General features: G+C 35.3%; 1 protein-coding gene across 11 annotated transcripts in view; it reads right to left on the bottom strand.

The window, feature by feature from the left end:
• Nucleotides 1–16024, bottom strand: part of RALGAPA1 (Ral GTPase activating protein catalytic subunit alpha 1) — a 135187-nt gene that overhangs the window by 90354 nt on the left and 28809 nt on the right. For 8 of the 11 annotated variants that reach the window (XR_012650737.1, XR_012650738.1, XM_075030264.1 and 5 more), the window contains exons 11-17: nucleotides 15159–15350; nucleotides 14533–14670; nucleotides 12313–12461; nucleotides 10910–11039; nucleotides 10056–10293; nucleotides 6895–7056; nucleotides 2367–2507 (exon numbers count right to left, since the gene is read on the bottom strand). Coding sequence is in view for 9 of the 11 variants with exons in the window: in XM_075030264.1 (XP_074886365.1) it covers nucleotides 2367–2507; nucleotides 6895–7056; nucleotides 10056–10293; nucleotides 10910–11039; nucleotides 12313–12461; nucleotides 14533–14670; nucleotides 15159–15350 (1150 nt within the window). In the remaining 2 variants the exon portion in view is untranslated. The remainder of the gene's footprint in view (nucleotides 1–2366; nucleotides 2508–6894; nucleotides 7057–10055; nucleotides 10294–10909; nucleotides 11040–12312; nucleotides 12462–14532; nucleotides 14671–15158; nucleotides 15351–16024) is intronic. The other 3 variants (XM_075030263.1, XM_075030268.1, XM_075030269.1) reach the window with 1 other exon arrangement.

Raw genomic sequence — 16024 nt, 5'->3', positions numbered from 1 at the left:
TACATAAGGTAAAGGTTTTGCATAAATGCTTTCTTTTGGACTACCTGTCAAGATTCCCCAGTGTTCAGTGAGTCAATCCTTCAATGAGGAGTCACAGCTAAAAAGGACCTGAATACTACTTCAGAAAACTTAAGATTAGGGCATCCTATTAATTTGAAATATCCTTTCCTTCAAGTTATGTTGGATCTGAAAGTCAGTTTGGATAACAGGAACATTCATATAATCGTGAAATAAGAGGAAGGGCTGTCACAGCTAGCTAAACATCATTCATTACCTAAAGCATGCTTATGATAAAAACAATTTGATTACTTCCCAAATTACATGCTGTATATCTAGACACAGAAGGCTTTCAGATACAAATATATTTACTGTAAGAAGAAAAGGCAAGGAAAATTATAAAGCTCCATATTTAAAAAAAAAAAAGAGAGAGAGTGCAATAAAAAAAAAATCAGAAAATTAAAAGAGCAAAGTGCACTCTGATCCAGTGGATAGTTTTTCCTTTACTCTGCTACTTCCCCATCAACACTATAATGGCTTGCTTCCTTCACTAGAACTTTTTAGTCTTCTGTCAATATTCAAGATTCTTGGGCACATTGTGAAGCTCCTTCAACATCCATCTGTTTGAGAAGACACCAAATCCAGGAAGTGCCTAGGACTTTCTATGTTAGAAATGCAAAGGTCTGTAAAATGATTTCACTTTTAAGAACTACATTGGTCGTGCAGTTTTTCTATCAGATGAGTATCAGCAGAAAGGATAATAGCAAGAGAACCATCAGGTTTGGGACACATTAGAAGTAAGATGCAAGCCAGGACTTTTCAGAAACACGGATGATAAAATTGACTGCAAAAGCACTTTTGCCTTCTTTAAGACAGGATAATTAAGTATCAGTGACTATATGACAAAATAATACTTCAATATGAAAGCTCATTCCCTTCTGCAGGTGCTCTTAAGATCTTCATTAAGAATTGACTATTTCCAACAATGTTATGGCCAGGTAAGATATATTTCCTAATAGGGTTTTTTATAGGAATGATACATGAAAAACCTATCTTCTATGTTTTAATAATTTATATCTCAGAAGAGATATCCTTTGCACTCACACATTTGGTAATTTACTACATATAATTTGTATTTTATTATTCTTTATTTGTGGTGTCAAGATTTGCGTTCAAATACTTTATAATTTTTCACTGTGAAAATCTGGTCTCTCTAGAGTGGGTTCCCTGATTCTCCATTTATGTCTTCAGATTGAATACTAAGGCACCAAGTTTCTGTTTCACAACAAGATGACTTAATTTTGGACACATAACAAAATACAATTATGAAAATACAGTTCTTGATACTTCTTGAGTAACAAAGGCAGGCAGGAGAGACAGAAAAAAAAAACCCGCCCGCCCCAAAAAACGTATCTTCCTTAGAGAAATTTTGCCATTAAGTCCTTATATTTATACATAGTTTTGACTCTATATACAGTCTTCCGGCTGTACTTTCTTTTTTTTTTTTTTTCCACTCAGTGAGACAAAGGCATAATATGATTGTCAGTCTTAACACACCACTAATTTACACCTATGTAATAGGTGGAGCGCAGGAAAAAGAAAAAACCCCATTATTTGTAAACTTTCATGCATGCATTTTTAAAATATGTGCTAATTCTAATCACTGAACCTATTTGTTCAAACAAAATTATCCAAAGAAAGCTACTGTCAAACTTCTAGCCAACCGCCCTGCTGGACCAAACATGATGTTGAGGAAAACTACAACTCCGTAAAAAATGGATCATTTGGAAAACACCACCAAAACACAGCACCTCAGAATTCCAAACTTTAGAGATTTTTAAATGTTTTTATATATTAATGAAAAACAGGCACACTGTAAAACATATTATATGATACCATATACTTCAGACATTCTTCTTTCATGGGAGCTAAAGTATAACATTATCATTCATGACACTGAATTAAAACATTTACGTAGAAAGATGTAAATGGCAAATCAAAGTAAAATTAAGTTCTTCCTTTCTCTCCCTCACTCATCACAAATAAAAACTTTAGATTAATTGTACTCTCTGGTATACAGATGCTATATTACTGTTTACCAATAAATTGAAAAAGCAAGAGATTTCTCCAATTTTCACTTTTATGATAGTAAACATTGGCACAGCACTAACTTCTAACAGTTCCAGAATGAATTGCAAAATAGCATGGTATTTTACATAGCTCAAAATATTCATTCTTAATCTCTTCCCCTCTCCCCCCATCCCCCAAGTATTTTTACTTTGAAAAATTTAATGATTTAGCAGAATTTGAAAGCAGAAGGTTTAAAAAAGTGATAAAGGGGGTGCAGAAATTAGCAGAGGTGGCACTACCTGAAAGCTCATCAGAAAGGGGAGTGAGAACAATATCAGGCAAGAAGGGTTTGGAAGTATGGATCAGAACAGGAGCACTTTTAGCACTGCGTATATAGGCCGATGGCAGAGCACATTCACCAATGGATCGGCTTCTCATGGCTTTAAAAAGGAAAAGAAAGAAGTGGGGAAGGAAAAAAGAAGAGTGACTATAATGAAAGGCTTGTGTCACAGAAAAAGCAGCAACAGAGAAAACAAAGATAAAAAGGAAGAAAATTCAAAAATTAAAACATTTCAGCACGGCAGATATTGGCAGAGCTGTAAGAAAGAAAAAAATCAGTGGACACATAAGACATTTTGAGTTTTTAACTTTTATGTAAAGCAGCAACAATGCCTTTATTATGACGATTACAGAGATTTTGCATTCAAAATCAAGAAACCGATTTACACTTTTTTTCCCATTGCATCAGGGGTTGAAAAATCAAAGTCACTCCACAAGCACTCAGAACTTGAAATTTTTTAACAGAAAAAGCAACTTACACTACATTTGCATTTTTCTAGTTTCCTTTGGTTTACTCCTGAAAAACCATCTCTGTATTTTACATATACCCATACTCTTGAATTTATGATTCTCCAAAAGAGATTCAAAAGCATAAGGAGAAAATGACCAGTTCTGTGTGGAGAAATTCGCAATACAACTTGTTATAGTTCCAAATTAAAAATGAAGTGACTCAAGTGAAATGGTTTGACAACAAAAAGCATTAAACTGTCTCTTAACCATAGGGTCTGGCTTTTAATCAATACTGGATAAATCTTGCTAAACTGATCCTAGTTCACCTTTCCGTATTTCACATCCTGCCAACAGTCCTACGGAATGGAAAACTTACATGGGAATTGTGGCATCAGGATGAAGGTTATGCCTGCAGCTTTTCTAACAGATTTAAAATTAATCTTTATGACATCTGTTTTCCTTTGTCAGAGTAAGACATAGCAAGAACTGATACTGCATTCACTCTCAAAGTACACTTGACGTTCTTCAAAAAGTAATGTTCATTGTTTCAAGCAGCTTCCTTTTCAAACTGTTGCAAATTTGGTAACTTGTTTTAAAATAGTTGCTGATAAACTTCTTTTAAGGAAATTTCAGTGCATCTTACATAAATATTGTCAGTACAATATTTAATATGTCTTTGATCTTTTCTGTGTATATTTTCAAAACAACATGGAATATAGACTTAGAATCTTAGTGCTCCTGATCTGTATGGGAATCAGAAGTACATAAATGGAGTGCAGTGAAAGTTGAGCACATCACACTTCTAAATCAGGTTAAATTGTCCCTAACAGCAACATGCAGATAACTTGAGTAGGTCAATGTACATAGAGCTGAAAACACATTTGACAAATGCAGCACAACTTAAGTGGAGTCTTAACATCAGTTTGAAAAAACAATTCAGAAAGACAGACATTTTAAGACTGAAGCCATTCTCTGTTAAACTTAGTTTATAAGACAGAGACAAATTTAAAAAAAAAAAAAAAGGCAATTATGTGTAAGGCTTTAACATGTCTTTGTTTAAGAGATACAGTAATAAGATTCAGGATACAGTGATAGATGCATTACATTCATCATTGTGCATCTTAAAATTAACGTAGGCAAGAGAAAAAATAACAAGCTATGTAGTAAATCTTAAGGGTCTTTTCCAACCTAAATGAAACTACAATTCTAAATAAAGCAAGCTTTTGAGATCAGATACTGTGTTGACTATAAATCTTAACATAAAGCGTCTCTTGTAATTTGACTGGATCTCTTCCACCATGTTACATTGATACTAGCAAGGGGGGGCAGAACCCATTTAAAATTTGGAAGGTGGAAATTTTATGGAAACTTTTTAAGGAAAAATTGTAGTGTATTATTATTGAAAGCAAAATTAGCTTTGAGATCCTGTAAAAGGAAAATGTGATCTCAGTGAATTCTTATTTTAAATAAAATCTGTCACATTCATTGAGGTAGTTAAGTAGACACAGACTTAATTAATACCAGAATGTAGACTACTTATTTAACAGTTTATAACCTTCCACTGTTGTCTATAGACAAAAGCAGAACAATAGGTTACTAAATTCTTTATGATCCGCTATTTTTGTAGGACTAGAATCTGCTGCCTAAGTCACAAATTCTGTACCTAGCCCTACAGAAGATTTTTCAACCCATATGCATATCAAGTTTGAAGGCCCTTTTCCAAAAATTACTTTACATAAGTTCAGGCTAAAAATGTACACACTGCATATCAGAAAAGCTGTGATTTTTATTTGAGTAACACACACATAACACACAAATTTGGTGCAGCAATAAATGTGTGCTGGCATGAGGATGGCTCAAGAACAGAGGTGCACAGGTGTACACAAAATGTGTACAACATAAAACAGATGAAAAAGAAACCCAGCTTTTTCTTACCATAAATATTCAACATGCACATCCCCCCTACTCAGATATAAAGAGTATATTACTCACAATCAAAGGAAATATACTACATATCAGATATGCAACATATCTGAGGTCTGACTCAGTTCCAGGCTTAGCTTGTGGAGCTAATGTTAAACTGAAAGAGAAGATCTGAGCAGCAAAATGTTCTATAGAAAATTTTACTTGTTGTGACTATAAACCAGTTTTTTTTATTATGTGACCCTGTGTTAACTGGCACAGATTAAGAAGCATCCCAACAGCTCTCTTAGCAGACCTGAGAGACAATAACAAGCAACTGTTTGCAGACAGTTAAGACATACGCTTTTGTAATATATTCTTCATTAGTATTTTAAAAAACTGAACGGTTTGGGATTCTGGCTCTGGCAACTCTTTTTGGGCTTTTCGTCTTTTAAAATCACCCTACTAATGCTGTGGTGCTTGTCCACAGATGGTATTCTACCCTATGAATGGAGCTGAAATTTTAAGTGGTGACAGTAATACAAACTTGGCTTATTAATATCAAATATGTAAGATAATTGGAGGAAAGGAACAAAACCATGGAAGCTGAAGTACAGTGAAACTAAAATCAGATTAGTTTGCTGCTAACCAGGTCAATATATAGCTTGATTAGGATAAATTGCAGTCATTTTAGGGCTAACATCATATAAATAGCCATCTTTCAAATAGCTGCAAAACAAAACCATTAATAAATTGACCAAACAACATAAGCTTTTGACAGAATATCTGAAATATTAACAATTTGGGAAGGAGAAATTTTAACATAAGCTTTACCTTGTTAAGATAATTAAGATTCAAAACAAAAACGCCGCAACAGTTAATTGCAGACTATCTACAGAGAAGTAGAAATTACATATAAAGTATCTGTGATGCATAAGAAAAACTTTAGTCAAACTAGGTGCTGTCAAGCATGAGATACAGGAAAAGCTGTGTAGCATTTGAATGCATGAAAAGACAGGAAATTTTGGAGTAGTGACTTTATTTTCTCATGTGTTTGTACTGCTTATAGACCAATTAACTCTCTCACGCTCCCAACAGCCTAATAAGAAAACAATTTTTTTAAATGGAGAATTTTGAAGAATATTCAAGTAAAACCTTTGGCTAAATAACCTCTGTGACTTAAAAAAAATTGCAAATTAATTTCCAAAAAAATTTTTTTTTAAAGAAAGAAAATGTTAATTTCTGAAACACAATTATATATTCAACTGCCAATATGCATCCCCAGTTTCTAAAACTGTCAGAATGTACCTGCTTCCAATAAGTATCAGTGAAGCAACACCACACAATGCCTGAAGCCACTACTACTACAGAGATAGTAAAATAGCAAGAGATAATCCTTAAAAGTTTCTTCTTTTAAATGAAAAGTAAAACCAGCTTAATTTTCCTTCACATAAGGAATAGCACTGAGATCATCAAGATGAGACAACAGGAGTAAAGAAATTTGTAGTCCAGTTCATGTTAAGATATTCTAAGCAAATCATACAAACATAAATGAGTCTTCTTTTGAGTGATCCACCTAAAGCACTGTTTAGCATCACTCATTTCTAACACAGGAAGTGCAAGTAATGAAGTTGAGAAATCGATGACTTCAGAAATGGAGAACTGCACACACCTGTGCCAATCTTTCATTAATGCAAGATTCAGACAACACGTTTTATAAACTATGCAGACATATACGTATTTGTCACACTTTTCTTTGCACAGCTGGAAAATACTCAACCTATTTTTTTGCACAGTTTATGAAAACACACACTTAAAAAGCCTTCTATTACCCACCTATCCATACCATTGCTGTAACCATCACAATTTTTTCTCTTTCATATACACAGAACACTATTATTTTTCCAACCCAGCTTAGGCATGTGATCAAACTTACTTGGGGTAACTGTGATTCTAGCAACCACAAGCTATTCAGCTACCCTCTAAGCACATAAGGCTGCATAATTTACACATTTAACTCATTATTATAGATAGTATACTTTGTGGAGAGAAGTTATCCACATTGCTAAAAAAGTCAGTTATTAATTCCTTACCCTTTCTCAAATGTCACTTATATTAGCTTTTACAGATACGTACCAACTGTTTTCTGCCGTACTATGCTTCTTGCCTTTTCTGTTCCTGGAGACCCAGTGGTTGTAGCACTGCGCTGCCTCATTGGTGCTTGTCCAGGCTGATCACGGCTCCAGCCTCTAGAAAAGGACTTATCAACGGAAGATTTTGGGAATTCATGCCCAACTCCTGCAAAAATAGAATTGCAATTCTATTCACTGCTATTCTGATATCATCAGATATTTGTAGCTGTGCTCTTTCCAAGAGTTTTAAAGCTGGATAGAATAAATTATGTTACCAAAGCAAGCATGATTTCAAAAGCTAAACAGCTCATTACTGTTTTTTAAATATATAAGCCTACTCACAGCCAGCATTAACACTGAGGGATACTCAAACTTTTTCAGAAGTGTTGGTGCTATTAAACTATTGTGCTTTTTTTTTTCCTGACGGATCAAGTGCAAAACCACAAGAAAATTGGGTTTACAAAGGTTGTAGCCTGATAAAATATGTAACTAGAGAAATTTTTCCTTTGCTGTTCCTGTTAGAGAAGACACACAAAATGATACATTACAGACTACTAATATTGTGGGTTTTTTTCCAAATAATCCCTGACTTTTGAGGAACATGAAATAAAGATGACAAAATATTTTAATATGAAATGCAAAAGCAAAAAAAATGGGATGATGGGTTCAGAGAACAAGGCTCTTTGGAAATTCACAAAAAAATACTATACTAAAATTAAGAAAAGATGGACCAAATTCAGATTTGACATTTATATTGAAGTAAATAAAGCTCATATGAGGAGCTATCAAGAACAACTCCCTAAAAAAAAAAAGTGAACTAAAGACTATTTGCAATGTATTTCCTTATCCACATTGAATCATTGAATAGTTTGGGTTGGAAGGGACATTAAAGATCATGTAGTTCCACTCCCCCTGCCATGGGCAGGGACACCTTCCACTAGATCAGGTTGCTCAAAGCCCCATCCAACCTGGCCTTGAACACTTCCAGGGATGGGGCATCCACAGCCTCTCTGGGCAACCTGTTCCAGTGCCTCACCACCCTCACAGTGAAGAACTTCTTCCTTACATCTAATCTAAATCTATCCTCTTCCAGTTTAAAGCCATTACCCCTTGTCCTATCACCTTGTAAAAAGTCCCTCTATAGCTTTCTTGTAGGCCCCCTTTAGGTACTGGAAGGCTGCTCTAAGGTCTCCCCGGAGCCTTCTCTTCTCCAGGCTGAACAACCCCAACTCTCTCAGCTTTTCTTCATAGGAGAGCTGCTCCAGCCCTCTGATCATCTTTGTGGCCCTCCTCTGGACTTGCTCCAACAGGCCCATGTCCTTCTTATGTTGGGGGCCCCAGAGCTGGACGCAGTACTCCAGGTGGGGTCTCACCAGAGCAGAGTAGAGGGGCAGAATCACCTCCCTTAACCTGCTGGTCATGCTTCTTTTGATGCAGCCCAGGATACTGTTGGCTTTCTGGGCTGCAAACGCACATTGCCGGGTCATGTTGAGCTTCTCGTCAACCAACACCCCCAAGTCCTTCTCCTCAGGGCTACTCTCAAGTGAACTCATGTAAACAAAAATTATGCTTGATAAACAATTACAATCATTAAAAGGGCATCTTCTTGGAAAGCGAGCACTAGTACAACATGTTCATTATTATTAGCTAACGAACAGGGCCAAAGAAATTGGCATAATTTGTATGGTATTTATTACTTCCAAAGCTGGATTTAACTCTGCAACTCACATATAACAACAGAGGCTTTCTCTGGAACTCTATTACTGAAGGCCAACACGAACTCTTCTCATGTGGCTCTGTATGGGTGATACAGATGATTCAGAATGGTTTTTAAGCCTATATTCAAATAACTATACACATTCTTATCTGACATCAGACTTCTCTCTCTTTTTTTTTTTCTTTTTTTCTAAACCACAAGAAAAAGAAGAAAGATATATAGTATAGGAAAACAAAAATGCACGGTGGTCTGAACAACCTCTCAGGGTCAACTACAGAGAAATGTATTTTTGTCCAGCTGTCACACACCAGAAGAACAAAAGTGTGAATAATGCTTTTGCTCAAGATGAGAAATTTGGAAGCATGTGAAATGTTTTTAGCAAAAATAGTCTACAGGGACATCCTCTTTAAGACAGGGAATCCACATATATTACTTCTCACTGACAAACCATAAGATATTAGTAGAAAGTACCTTCCCTCAGGTTTGACTAGAGAACCACATCAATCAGAATACAGAAAAATAAACAGTAGACTAAAATTTATACTTTTTTTCCATTTTTATTACTCACCCTAAATATAATCCTGCTTCTATTAGATATCAAAGCACTTTTTAAAGCAGAGCAATATCGTTAGCCATGTTTTACAGAAGTGGAAACAAAGTTAGAAATGATTGCTCATGGTCACATGCAGAAAGTCAGTCTCTGGTCTGGGAAGGGAATCCTGGTTTTGCAACTCTCAATCCAGCCCTCTATCCAGGAGGACAGACTTCCTGTCCCTTACCCATTCCAGAACTGTACCATTATAAGCAAGTAGCCACCTCCTCTCCCCATATTATGTCCTACAGAGTATTTCCTGCATTGTTTAGGAATCAGTTTAAAAACCGGTACCATTCATATGGATTATTAAAGGTATCCTTTCTCTTAAATAGTCCAACAAGGTCACTTTGACAAAACCTGTCTTCACCATGGCTTAGTGATGAATTAGTACCCAAACAAAACTATGTTCACCTTACATTTCATCTTTAAACAACATTCATTGGATTTCAGGATCAATATTCCAATTGTGCTTGCAATAGCCACTTGCTAGCTAGCTATTTTTTACCAGACATATAATCATTGTTACTTTCAAGAAGTTATGATTCGGACTCAACTATTTAATTGCTCTGATAAAAGGAGAAAGGCATAACCCACTACAGTATAACATTTTAGGTTAAATTCAACACACCTTTAAGAACTACATTCCATATGTGCCTATTTGCAGGACTGAATCTGAACGTGAGGGTTTTGTGGTGGTTCTAAAAATCAACCTTATCTGAAAAAAACTGGGTTATTTTAGGTGATAGAGAGTCCTAATTAGGTATACTAAAAAGGCTAAACCAAAATTATGCTGTGCCAAACATCTCATTACCCCATCCCAAATTCAAATGATGTGTATACAGTGTTGTCTTACCTTTGCCTTTGTGTTTTTTCTGCTTCTGCTCACTCAGTTTATCCAACGGCAAGTCACTGAGGTCCAGGCTATACAAGTTTCTAGCTAGCACTTTAGTTAGTGTCTCCATTGTCAGTGACCATTCAGTGGCAAGCTCTTCCCAATATGTCAGTGATGACATTACAGACAGCAAGTCATCCCAAAGTTCTCGAGAGATGTACACATTTAGATTCGCTTTGATCCAAGCTACTATAAGAGTCTAAAAGAATAAAGTGAGAAAAGTTGGGTTCTGAATGTAAGATGACAACATTCAAATCTTACTGCTTAAAAGGAAGCTTCTAACTGCCACAGAAATTTCTGCATAGTCCTGACACTCTTGTCATCACCAGTACAGAGACTTTTACTTTACAGATCCTATTTACAGAGAAGCCACAACAGCACTCTGCAACTATAAAGTTTGAAAGGATATGCTACAGCTTACTGCAAGGAATAAAAAAAAAAAAACCAAAACCAAAACCCCCAACAAACCAAAACAAATCAGTTGGTTAGGAATGGATGGCATGGAAGATTTTGTGCTGACCTGACCTAATTTTGCAATGGAAGCAGACTAAAACTGCACACATTGCCAGTTATCCCAACTCAACTAAGGAACAGCAATTTTTTAATTTCATAGCACCCCAAAAAACATTGTCACGGTGTCATTAAATATAAGGACAGAATGTAACAAATGTAGCCAATTCTTTAACCCACACCCTTCAATGTTACCTGGGTAACATGATCAATGATTTAAGATGACAAACCAACAGTGGTTATTGCATCTAATCTCTTGGTCAAAATTAAGCTGAATTAATTAAAGTGAATTTATGTTTAATTGCCTGGAAAAGAGGTCCTGCAAGTCTTCCAGCTAAAGTGGAGTTTTTTCTGCCTTGATACTGCAAGAAAGTTTGGGGTGGTATTTTCAGCACAGATTCAGTAACCCTGAGCAGCACAAGTAGCATCTGTTCCCTGCAAAACAATATTAAACTTAGAGTTACCATTTTGTTATACTTCTATATATACCAGGATACTTTTAAAGATAATAACCAAGCTTGTTTTGCTCAAACAAATTCCAAACAGGACATAGTGATTACAAGCAGCCTAACTTGGTTATTGCAAATGAAATTACTCCAATCATCTTTTCACACTTGAGAGTCAGGAATCCCTGTCACCCTGTAACATCTTCTGCCAGGTCATTCAAGTGCTATCACCTCCAACAGCCTGAAATTACAGGCAAAGTTTTAATTATATATCCAATGTGAGCCTTTACTTTTTGGTTTTGGGGTTTTTTTTGTTATGAATGACAGGTTTTGGCAATGTTACATTATCATTAACATACTTCATCAATTATTTTGTGTTGTGCAATCTTTGCCATCATGGTCTAGAGTCACTTCTTTACAGGGATGTGAAACTGGGAAGAAAATACTGATCTAGTGGTATCTGTTTGCTGTTATTACTACCAAATTTCCCAGTGGCTAGCCTTGAACTGACTCTATTTCCTCACAAGAGGAGACAAGCTTCACATGACATGTAATGCCAGCTCTACTTACCCAGAGTTCAGGAAATATTAGTGACAGATTGAATACAAGTGAAGTTAAAATGGAGTACATCAGCCATTTGAAATCCCCTTGCTACTGCTTCCTTGCAATGGAGAATGGTGGCAATATACTGAATCATTAGAGACAGCTCTTTAAAGGATAGGGGAAAATAATAGAAATTAATTTGAAAGTGGGGTCCCCTGTACCTGCTAGGCACCTTAAGCACTGGAAAGGAACAGAACAGTTAAACAGTATATGGACTCCTGTACACAACTACAGATGAAGAGCAACCCACATCTGTATAATAGTTATCCATGCTTATCTGAGGATTTTTTGTTTATTTTTAAATAAGGCTGTGAAGCTTCATGGCTGTTTTCATATTTTAGCACTTTGACACATAAGCAAAATGCCCTGGAAAAAAGTCATCAGTAGCTCCTTAACGGTAGTCTGTATAACCTAGCTTGCTTCTTTTTTCACTGAGGGCTGAACTACCTCAAACTAACTAGGTGCTTACTACTGGCTTTAACAGAGCAGACAACCTCTTCCCCTGTGGTAAGTTGCCTGTGATGTTAAAGTTCATGTATTTGCTGATTTAGAACAACTGATTCACATAGTCAATACCACTCTACTGGGTTTACTACCAAGTAAGTTTTCACATTTATCTTGTGAACTAATAATCTAAGATAAAAGCATTAGCATTTTACCATGTCTTCTTGTCCATAGTCACTTGGACTACCATGTGACGGTAGATATTAAGAATGCGTTTACACATATCAGTGTGTTCATCCAGCAGAGCCTTAATTTCATTTGCAGGTTCAAGAAAGAATATATTTGAAGAATTTATTATAAAAACCTGTAAGTAGAAAAGATTGGATGTTATGAGCTTGAAGCACTTTGACATTTTCAGCAGCTCAGTTAATAGTAACCAGGAACAGAAAAATCTACGATTAACAGAAAAGGCTGCATATGCAGTCAGAAGTATATATTTAAATATAAGTTAGCTTGACATGATAATAAAACAACAATAAGACTGATTTTTTCCCTTTTTTTTCTACAAAACATATTTCTGTATTTTTGCTCTCATAGACAGATGGTACAATAAACTACTCTATACAATTATTTTAATATGATGGACAAAAATGACCCAGTAAAGTAGTCCACTGGACAAAAGTTCCACCTGTAAACCAGGAACTGACTAGTATAATATATGCTAAACTACCTGAAATAGTCCTGGTACACACTGTGTGCTTCAGCATGACGAGGCCTGTATTATGTTCTGGGACACTAAAGCGTTCATCCCACTGTGATCAGCGAGGCTTACCAAAAGTAGGAAACACTTCTCCAAAGTGGCTGACTTCAGTGGACAGTGAATTAGGGCTTTCAGAACAAAAATGATGAAAACAAAGTAGGCAAGGACACTGTAGGAGTTACAGGAGCTACTACTAAAGTGTTGTTACATTTTTACGTAAGTTTAAGAAGTATTTGAATCACAGTGAGCCCTAGATTTCCAATTATTTTTTACCTCTCTTCCTTAATCCACATGTACAGGAAATCATTGGTTCTACAGTTGTAATTTCCCTCTACTGAGAACTTGGATTTTAGTAATTAAAAACTATTAGTATGTAGCTTTACATTCACTAGCCTCAACTAACGAGCCTACCCTACTCTAAGTGCCTAGAAATAAGTCTATGCAAAAATTAAATGCGTCAAATGAACCTTCGTCTAAAAAAACTTCAACGTGAACAATCTCCCAGACATTCTCAGATGTTTAAAACTTGGTATACATTGCAAATAGAAAAAGTACTTCACCATTTCATTTCTCAGAAACGGTTCATATTCTAGTCATTGTATGCAAAGATTATGAAGCTGAAATTATTGTAACATATGTGAATTTAAAACTGATTTCCGTTACAAAGTTTATTTCTATATATAACAGTGTACACCACAACAGGAAACCCTATTCAGGAAATCATTCAAGCTGTGGTAAAAATAATGAGTTCCAATTAGCGTGGTCACCCATGGTAAAAGCACACACAGTGGAATGGCAAATGCACATCTGTTTTATTTTGTTCAGAATCAGTTTTCTTACGGATAAAAGAGTATTATGGAGGCTAGAGTCACATACACACATATATGTATGTTCATGCACATATTATACATAAAATACACACGTTTTATACGACCGTAAGAGCTTTTCAAAGACCCTCAAATTATACACACTTGATTTTCTATATCCTCAACTTCAGTGAAGCATTTTGCTGAATATTTGAAATTAACACAAATTCTACCCTGCCAAATTTCCCAGAAACAGAAAACTTCTGTTAGGGAATTTCTGCAACTCTCCATTCCTCAAGGATATCACTGAAGTACAGTGTTGTTGTGTCTGATCAAAATTTTGAAACGCTTATGTACTTATCTAGTCTGTAATTCAGATAAAGATGAGAAAATATCCCAGTACACCTTATTATTGAGATTAGGAAAACCACAGGTAATGATGTTTTGTTTGTGGTGACTAATAGCTTAAAGAAAAAAAAGCTTCTAAGCATTCTCATTAAACACTTAATTAGAATAATTTGAAGACATGGCACTCAAATGAGAATTATTTTTTCTGTTATATGATGAAGAGCAGAATACATGCCCTAATGCAAAATTAAAAGCTTTTTTTACTGTGTTATCCAACACTTGTATATACATCGTCCTACTTAAGGTCACTGAAGATATAGTGAACCACTGCCATTATTCTAACACTATTTATCATTTATCATCAAATTTTTAAAATCTAAAATAATTTAAAAAATTCAGAGATGCTTTGAAGGACCATGGGATTCCCTTGCAGGAGTATTACATTATATTCCACTCTTTATGTGCCGGTAACAAGAGCATTATTATTAGGATGAAAATTAGATATCAAGTCTATTTCATACCTGCAATACTGACTGTACTCCAGCTCGTACATTTTGCTCTTCAGTATCAATTTCGGACATTTTATGCAAAGTGTCTTCGTAACAGCCATTTCTTGCCCAGTTTGAATTTCTAACATGACTGGAGTTCATCCCTTTTTCCTGAAAAATATTTTTTCTTAAAATCCCATAGATTTGTAGACAGGTATTTTGGTTTTATATTAAAGGAAAAAGGATATAATAGATATTAAACAATGGTAGACAGATGTTTAAGATGCATCTTAAAGACAAAACTACATTTTAAGAAGTTTGTAGCGATTATTTTAAAGTATCTGGATGAAATAACTACTGTTTTCCTCATCCTTTTATTTGTATATAATTTTTACACAGCTGAAGGTTAGCATGCTGTATAATCCACATCTTGAGAATAGTTCATAGAACTGTATGAAATTTTAAATTGAACCAACCACATTAAAAATCTACAGATAATGGATCAAATTGGTAGCCCATTAATGCACTCTTTAATTACCATTGATTTTCCTGAACAGATGCTCTGACATCAAATTAAACCACATATAATCTGTCGAGGAGGCCAGTTCTCTGTCTACTAGCATATCAAAAAGATGCACAATTAACAAACAATATTTTACCTCTTCTCTTTCTTTTGCTTTGTCTGATGAATTGTGGTCAGCAACATTTTGATCACAATCTACAGTTGTGCACTGCATTATTTCTTCAGGTTCCTTCATAAATAAAGGCTTGTCTTCTTGCTGAATCCATTCCTGATACACCTTTACCACTTTCCTCATGGCAGCTGCTTCACATATCGGCAACAGAAATGCCTGTGAGTAGAAAAAGAAACAAACAAAAAAACAGTTACAATACTTGAAATCAAGTTGGACTCTATAATGTACAGGTTCTAAGGGATAAGGTGGGGGGGGAGGAAATACAGCCACTGTAGGATCCTAACAAATAAATTACTCCTAAACCTAAATGTTTGCTCATTTTCTTCATCTGTAAACTCAAAACATGAAAAAAGTGTTTTAACAAGAGAACTTGTCAAGGAAGTACTTGGAAAACTTCACTGCCAAAAAGAAAGATATGAGAATCCATACGTGCATATCTACTCAACACCTAATCTGCTGAAATTAAGACCCAAACACTCATCAAAAATACACAAAACAAATGAGAAGAAGTTTCTATTACAACATCTTCCATTCAGAGGATTTGGAAGAGTAGAGTTAAATCAGTTATAAATGACTAAGAAAAATTCAAGTGACACACATTACTGGTAGCCACGTATCTTATTTTTAGCTAAATGAGTTTTTACAAAACAGTATCCTTAAAACAAATGACTACCTGAAAAGCCTTCAGAATTATTGTTTCAAAAAAGCGTGCATTTGTGTCAGTACGATGGCTGATCACTGCCCTCTTCCGGGGGTTTTCTGTATCTGCTGTCCTGGTAACAACTAGTCACAGATCAGAAACTTTTAACATTAGTCAGATTTTAACTAAC

This window comes from Buteo buteo, chromosome 6 (assembly GCF_964188355.1).
Source record: "Buteo buteo chromosome 6, bButBut1.hap1.1, whole genome shotgun sequence".
Taxonomy (NCBI): Eukaryota; Metazoa; Chordata; class Aves; order Accipitriformes; family Accipitridae; genus Buteo; species Buteo buteo.
The sequence above is the reverse complement of the archived record's forward strand: the minus strand, read 5'-3'. Positions and strand labels throughout refer to the sequence as shown.